General features: G+C 50.7%; 1 protein-coding gene across 3 annotated transcripts in view; it reads right to left on the bottom strand.

Annotated features, from left to right (window-relative positions):
* Positions 1–3,629: 3,629 nt before the first annotated feature.
* HCN4 (hyperpolarization activated cyclic nucleotide gated potassium channel 4) overlaps positions 3,630–8,284 on the bottom strand; it is a 137,083-nt gene continuing 132,428 nt past the window's right edge. For all 3 annotated transcript variants that reach the window (XM_065077113.1, XM_065077112.1, XM_021300777.2), the window contains one exon: positions 3,630–8,039. In XM_065077113.1, coding sequence (XP_064933185.1) covers positions 6,484–8,039 — 1,556 coding nt within the window. In that variant the 3' untranslated portion in view covers positions 3,630–6,483. The remainder of the gene's footprint in view (positions 8,040–8,284) is intronic.

Below are 8,284 nucleotides of genomic sequence, written 5' to 3'. Positions count from 1 at the left end.
AAACTCACTGTTGGTCACACCCTGGCTGAGGGGCCACAGAAATCCTGGCACCACAAACCAAGCATTTCCCTGGGTGGGAAAAGGGAGAAATGTGACCAAGGAACCACCCGGCTGATGACAAGCGGCTGCAAAACCACCTCTGACTGCTGAGGGCAAACCCAAACTGCAGCTTTCCCTGCCCTGATTCTCTCCCAGTTGAGCCCCGCTTTAGTTTAGCAGTGGGAAGGGCCACCCCACCCACGTCCCTGCTCAGAGGCCACCAGTCGGTCACCTCTTCCAGGGATGGAGGGGTGGGGCACTCGGCAAGGGGGTAATGGTGGATAGCAGAGGGCTGAAGTGCCACCAGCAAAAAGAGGGGTGGTCAGCACTGGAGCAGAGCATCAGCACAGGGATCCCAGTGCCATGGCTGGTCTGGCCTCTTTTCTCCCTTCTACTGGGACTCATGTGGTACTGATGGCCCAGCCGAACCTCTCAGGGGCTTGGAGAGGTGTCTGCCACCCACGGGTGCTGCAGGGACAATGACCTTTGACAGGTGCACCTTGTCGGGTGCTGGGGCTGCGCTAGTGCCAGCAGCTGCTGTCTCTGGTTCACTAGCGCTCAAGCTGTGACACTGCCCTTGCCTACGGGAAGCAGTAACTCCTGGTCAGCCTTTCAGTCCCACCACAATCCCCAGCACCTCTTTGCCAGGGCTGTCGAGACGCCAATGCTGGACTCTCTCCCTTCTCTCCCTGGGCTCCAGCTCCCTCAGCTATGGAGCTTTGTTCCCACCCTGGTGCCTCCCCTGTGGTCTGTATTCCTGTTCTGTACCCTTGTCCCAGCCAGGTAAGGCTGGAAAGATTTCTGCCTACCCCATCACTTGAGGACATGATTGTCTGTGCCCTCCCCATGTCTCCAGTCCCACAGGGAGTTGGGGGCCCTTCAGTCACTCATTTCTGCAAGCTTGTCCTTTTGTGTGAGGTGGCTGCAGAGCCCAGGGGCAGAAGCGGCTGAGTTCTCTGCAGTCACGTGCGGTGCGACAGGCGGCCTGGCCAGAGGTGGCTGCAGAGGAGCTGGGGGGCGAGAGTCCTCTGTTGTCCTCTGTAAGCAGTGAGATGTCACCTCTGCCTGGCCACCGGTTCCTTCTGCTTCTGCCTGAAGGCGGAGGAGCAGCAGCAGTGACCCCACACCAGCAGTGCCAGGCCTTGGGCAATTCTCTCAGTCGCTTTTTACGTGTCGTGGTTTGCACAGAAACGGGACCATTGCCTCGTGCACATCTTCCACATCGCAAAGCGATTCTCTTCCACAGAATAACGGGAACACAGAATCCAGCTCACGCAGCTCACAGCTCATGTCCCACTGCCACATCAGCCCCTTGAGTTGGCATGTACCAGGTGGCCCCTGAGGCTGAGTGAACACGTAAAAGCTGTCACAAGTGCCTGGTTTTCTTTATTTTAAATGATATATGAATTATGATGTATTCGTTTCTTTGAAGTTGTGGTTCCTCAATTAGTAATGATGTCTCCCCTAGCAAGGAGGAGAAATGTACAAATCCCTTCTCCTCCTGGGCACTCACTGGAGTACTCTGTAGGGCACCAGATTCCTCCTCTGAGCTCACCAGTCCTGTGCCCGGCACTACAAGATCCCTGAATTTGCAGAGATTTAAAAAAAGACTCATCCAGGGCATGCACAACCGCAACCCCAGCGTCAGGCTTCCTGGAGACACATCAGAGATGTTGCAGGGTGTCTTACAGTGGTTGTAACTGGAGGTCAATGCTGAGCAAAGAGCCCACATGCCAGGCTCGTGCCCACATAGCACTGAATGTTGTGCTCAGTGAACCTCATCATCACCTCGCAGGTCCGAAACAGCTCAGTGAATTTGCAAAGAGGAAGAAAAAAGCCTCATTTCCAAGAGCTGAGCCCCAGCCGGCTTCTCGCCGCACCTCTGGCACCACTTTCCTTGCCATCTAAGGCTGGTGCAGGGGCTCCGAAAGCATTGCCAGGAATAAGGCTGGTCTCCAGCACCTCAAAATGTCTCACAGGGTCAAAGACGTATGAGTTTGGGGGCCCTCAGGAAAAGCATGAGACCCTCCTGATGTAGTCCTGCCCATTCTTCTGCAACCTGTGGCTGTGTTTGAATCCCTGCTGGGTGTTGGTGGAGAACAGAAAGCAGGTTTCACAGGGAAGTTTTAAAGGTCAAAACTTAGATCTTTGTTCTATTCCAGCATTAAAACCTTGGAAGTTTACAAATCTTCTGTGAAATGTAATTTTAAAACACATTTTTAAATTGGACTGACTCTCCATCTCAGTTTCCTCTGTAATAGTAATGGCATATAAAATAAAAAAAAACGCTGGCACAGACATTCATTTTGAAAGGCAAAACCAATATTTCACTGCCTGAGCTTCCCTCACTGAAACGCCTGAACTGACCTACCAGGGAGGAGGCCTTTCATTTCAAGGGAACAGCATTTTCTGATGAAAATATCTGGTTTACCCTTATGCTTTCCTGCTGATTTACAGCCAGGCGAGGCCACAGGATTGCTGCAGGGAGACTCTCAGGCTCTCCCGTTTTCCTGTACTGGCAGAAATAGGAGGGAAAGGGAGCGTCCTGCCTGGACTGAGCCTGTGCTGGGCTGTGCCAGCGGGAGTCTGTGTGTCTGTGCATCTTTCTCTGCAAAATACTGATTTCATTCATAGTCCTTGGGCTCCTTTTTTTCTCTTTTTGACATATCTGGTATTGGGCATTCTGGCAAAGAAGGTCCTGGACCTTGTTCTCATCTCAGCAGGGAAGAAACACAATTGATGTGTTAGCAAATTTGAGTCTTTCAGAGGCTGGACAAGATGTCAGAGGGCTAAATAAAACCATTGGATGAGAAGTTACCATGAAAATGAGGTTTCAGAGCAGGAAAGATGAATGTGAGACTATCAGAAGGCAGAGGTGGAGGATGGTATCTGCTACACCTCGCTGTCACGGGCTGTGGGACACACTACCTCCAGCAGCCGGGCTGCTCGGCCCTACATTTTTTTTGCTAGAAAGAAAAGGCACGAGGTAACAGCTCCCATTTGAGCTACTGACCCAAATCATCAATTTTGTGTGTAGAGTGGGGCTGGACAAAGGCTCAAAGAGGAGCTCAGAGGAGTGAAAGGACAGCTAAGAGTTGAGTCTAGTTTTACCTTCCTAAAATATATCGGGTCCTGACCTTGACATCCTCATCCAGCTTAGTGTGAGACCTCGAAACAGCTGTTTCATTTCTCTGGTTTCCTGTCTGCTTTCTGTGATAGCTCCTACTCCGAGCTGTTAAGGTCCAGATCCTGTGGCAGGGCTCCTCAGGCTCTTCTCCAAGGATCACAGATTTCTCCTTTTTACTGTTAAAAATTCAAGTGTAGGCAAAAGTTATAAACTTCTATTGTCAACGGCTTAAGACTTAATTCCTACAAGAACGTGTGAGGTGGAGATGTGGCAGCAGGTAAATGCACTACTAAAGCTCTAAAGACATCAGGAAAATACAGGTAGTGAGACAAAACCCTCCAGCTCCTCTGTCCAGTAGGAAAGCGAGGACTGAAATGTCACCCAAGGTTTTTTTACTTCTTGAAACCTCACCTCACGTTGCCTGAAGTTCAACACTCAAAGCAGACAGCCAGTCAGAGGGATGGGTTTTTCATATTTTTATTTACTAAGGTTTTTATTGTGTGTTTTATATTGCAAACCCCACCCTTAGAACTCTTCCCTCCCTTCCCCCCAAAAAAGAAACCAAAAAATAACAGTAGTAATAATAATAAATATAGTTCCACCTACTGAGACAAGCCTAGTGTTGACTGGGGTCCAGTCGGAATAACTCAATATTGGCTACTGCACTGCTAAGAACTGGAAAATCAAATATCCCCGTGAAAAACAAAGCAAAGGAACCCAACCGAAGAAGGATGTTCACCAGACTGGTGGATGGAACGCACGTCTACCAGAGACAGCCCTCGGGGTGTTGCTGTGCCCCTCCGTTTGTCTGAGTGTCCACAGGGCTTGTTGAGATTCAAGTACCAATGCAGCAGTCACGGGACCGTCATCCAAGAGCGCTCGGCATTGAAAACCAGCTCCTTTTATTAAATACCCCAGACCCAAACAGCTCCCAACCTCTTGAGATGCTCGTTCTAGGGGCCCTCTAAGCACACGGGGAAAAAAAGATCGCTAAAAGAAATATCAAACTTAAAAGGATATTGTGAGTCTTGCTTCTAGGAACTGCCTCATACCTTTGAAAATCTGAGAGGGTCTGAGTCTGCTTCAATTCCGGCAACTGATTCTGTTTCAAGATGAACCTGTACATATTTGGAAAAGCAGGAGCTATGGATTATAATTATCACCTGCCAATCAGTCCTACAGGAGGGTCAAAATTGACATGTATTTTAAAACTAGGAGATATATATATATGTGTGTGTGTGCGTGCTTACACATGTGCATAAATAGACTACATATGTGTATAACTGTATACTATATATAGAAAAGCATGTGTGTATATATAGATAGATATATAAAATCTACACACACACACAGACACACACACGCACCCCTCCCACCACACACACTCACACATATATACTTGTATGTAGCTAGTAGAAAAAACATTTCCAGAGTTCCCCTGACCCTTTAAGGAAGACCAAAGCTGATTACATCTGAATTCTGAGCCACCAAAGCACGTTGAAGCAGGAGTGCCCAGTAATGCTTGCAGCGACATTCAAGATACAGGCACATGTCAAGAGTTTTGCAAACAATTCTGTATAAAAAACGACTGTCAGCCAGTGTTTCGGGAGAGAGTTGGGGGTGGGAAGAGGTAAAAGAGGGAGTTTTATGGACCTGTATCATTACTGTGGAAATAGAAGTTTTTTGGCACTGCTGCATGAAGTCCGGCTTTCCCTCTGAGGGCTGCCAGGACCCTGCGATCGCTGGGAACAGAGGGAGGCTGGACATGTGTTTCTAAGACCTGTTAGAAAAATTGAGCACCTGACTCTTTACAGCGAGGTGGCTGGAGACACCTCTTGGCCTACGGGAAAAGAAAAAGAGAGAGAAAGAAAGGATCGAAGTAAAAGAAAAGGAGACGTTTGCTCTAGAGGTAAAAGCTGTCGCTTCTCAGCACTGCGCACACCCAATGGCCCCTTACCGTCTCCATCCCGCTTTGACTGCCTTATATCAGGGGAGCCTGAAAAATCCAGCTGCACGTGCCTGCCAGGCCCCAGATGTGTCCGTGACGCTGCAGGACAAGCCCAACGCCAGCCACATGCAGGCGCTTATTGCTGGTGAAATCAAGCAAAGGATTTCAATTCCCCCGTCAGAGAAGCATGGACCACGGCCGGCCGAATTTCTGCTCTAATCTGATTTAAATGGTAGAAACGTAGTTGCAAATCTGGAGGATTCTTGGCTTGGTGCCTCAAAGCTCAGACTCCCCTGGGCTAAGGAGGAAGAGGGCTGGGGTGACTGCACCCCACTTCTCCATCTTTTTCTACCCAGTTGTCTTCAAAGCAGTCAGCCCATGGACACTGAGACATTAAACTGAGGGAGGGAAGGCCAAAGTGCTGCCTTTATCCCCGTCCCTCCCCTCGCTTTGCCCTGGCAGGCAGCACACACGGTAAAAAAAAACACGGGGAGGCTGAAGCTTGGGCTCTTCTGCTGGCAGAGACAGGACTTCTCCCACAACCCACATCTGTGACGCCTACAATAATACAGAGGGGATATTCACTGCCCTCCTTGGGACTTACAAGGGATTGTTTCTTGTTCCCAACTAGAGCATCAGTGGAATAAGAAGGAGACAAGTCATGCCCGTCCATCTCCTGGTCACCTTTATCTTCTTCAGATGGAGTCCAAGCAAAAACTCAGCCCTTCTGAAATCCCTAGATGGGACTGCATTAATGACACTCGCCCCTCTTCTTGCTTCCTCTGCAACCTGCTGATCCAGGAGCAAACCTGGGGCAAGTGAATCTTTCTGATGCGCACAGTGAGCCATCCAATTCCCCCATCAACAGGTGCTGGGTTCACAGCTGGTGCAAAGCCAGGCCAAGCTGAGGCCAACCAGAGCTGTTCTACACACACCAGCTACAGGCCCAACCTGATGGTCCCTATCATGGCCCACGTCAACCTCAGATCTTTGTCTCAACAGGAAAACCTTTTTTTTGGTGGCTTCTATGGCTGATCATTCATATGTTCCAGCTCAGGCACACGCCTCGTCTGTGCGTTACCTCGTTGGATTAAATTTGCTCATATCCTTTTGTTTCATGTATTAAAATATTCTATAAAATCAAGTGACCAAAAATCTATAGCTCTAAGAATACCTGGTTATCTTCTTTTTTGTTGTTGTTTTTCATGTGGTTTTTTGTTTGTTTCTAATCACAGTTAAACCTAAATAAAATAAATGGAGAAAAAAGAGGGGGAGAAAAAAAAAAAAAAAGGAAAAAAAATATGATTCATGAAAGTCTAATCGGGAACTGAATTGCACGGCTGACATAACCAGCTCTCAGAAGGAGTCCTCACAAATTGGAGGGCAGTTTGGATCTGACAGGTTCCAGATCCCCTGTGAGCACTATGGATTCTTTCCGCCCGCCAGCAGTCAGAGCGCCTGCAGCGCCGGCCCCAAACACCAGCGGATGCGGTAAAGAGCCTGAGGACATCTGACGCGGTAAAGTCACACGCCCAGGAATTGAGCTACAAGGCTTCCCAAGAAGTCCGGTCCCTCCCCCAGGAAAAGGAGAGAAGCTGGAAATAGATTCTCTAGAGGAATGAGGAGAACTTTGGCTCAGCGTCTGAGCCAGCTCCTGGGGCAAAGATGGCTGGGAAGCAGAAATCAACTTGATGTCCTGGTTCAGACGTCCTGGCGGCACAGGCGGCGTGCTCTTGGACTGCAGAATCTGCGGAGGTGGGCTGGCGGTCTGAGGCAGGAGCAGAGATCCGTGAGAGCCTGAGGCCCCCGAAGGGCCACACTGAAAAGTTCTTGTCGCCACCGGGCTCTGACTAGGAGGACTAAGGCCGGAAGGGGTGTAACAGGGAGAGGCGACGCCAGACTGTTGTAGCGGAGACACGGAGGCAAAGGGCGGCCGTTCTTGGTGGAGCTGGGCTATCGTTCCAGTTAACGATCCTAAAGCACTTGGATGTGTCTGGCACAGGCCTGAGGATGGCCCAGCAGAGGCCTGTGCCAGCTGGCTGAGGCTGGAGGATGGAGAGTTGGAAGAAAGAGGGGGTTGGAAGTGATTCATTCCCCCCAAAGTCCCGCTACCCGAGAGCTGCTGTAACTGTCCCCCCTGCAGCGGTCTTGTGGTAGGCTGGAACTGGTTGAGAAGACTGGGGGGTGAGTTTGATGAGAGCTGGGTGAGCGATGTTGATGGGGAGCTAGTTGTGGCTTGCTGGAAGTGCCCAAAGCCAGCGCTGGGAAGGGCTGACGGCTGCTGCTGCTGCACGGGCTGAGCTGTCCCCAGGGGTGACCCAGAAGGCGCATGTTGGAACTGGCTCGGTCCCACCGAGGACATGCTGCTGGAACCCGGCTGGCTCGGGCCACCCGGAGGGGATCCCACCTGGAACTGGCCTAAGCCGGCGGCAGCTGAGAACCCTGCCAGCTGTTGGATGTGGAAGGAAGAGGACGAAGGCGTTTCTGCTCCTGGGGTGTGCAGCTGGGATGGAGTACTGGAGGGAGAGCCAACGGCAGAAGGCCCTGTCGACGGGATTAGAGACTGCAGCCTTTTAAGCTGTCTCGGAGTCTGGTTGGATTGCTGGCCCAAGGAACCCAGCACGGACACCGGAGGACGGAAGATGGCAGTGGGGAGGCGCGGGTGGTGGGTCAGAGCTATAGCCACAGAAGTGGTGGCCGCTGCAGCTTGCAGGGGCGCCTGGATCAGTGGGGTCCAGATGACGGGGGTCGGGGTGGACGCGGCAGCGGCGGCGGCGGCAGCGGCAGCCTGGACGTTGTGAGCGCAGTGTGCCATCTCCCTGTCGTGCTGCACAATCTGCTGGATGATCTCGTTCTCCTGGTAGTTGAAAACGCCCGAATTGAGGTCATGCTGGACTTTGTGCAGCAGAATGGAATTTTTCTTGCCTGTAGAGAAAGTGAAGAGAGAAAGTGTCATTTGGATATGTCAAAGCACAGGAGGCTTCCTCAAAGCCTCCTGCCAGACTTTCCTCGGATTGTCGGCACTTTTTCTGTCATTATGGGATCTGTGCACAGTCTCTGTGCTCCAGCAACAAGAGTACAAACGTCACATCCTCTGGTTTCATCATATGATCAACAAACCTCAAGAACCCATAAAAATGTGCCCGACAGGACATGTATTCTGACTTAGA

The sequence above is a fragment of the Columba livia genome, chromosome 11, assembly GCF_036013475.1.
Source record: "Columba livia isolate bColLiv1 breed racing homer chromosome 11, bColLiv1.pat.W.v2, whole genome shotgun sequence".
Classification (NCBI taxonomy): domain Eukaryota; kingdom Metazoa; phylum Chordata; class Aves; order Columbiformes; family Columbidae; genus Columba; species Columba livia.
The sequence above is the reverse complement of the archived record's forward strand: the minus strand, read 5'-3'. Positions and strand labels throughout refer to the sequence as shown.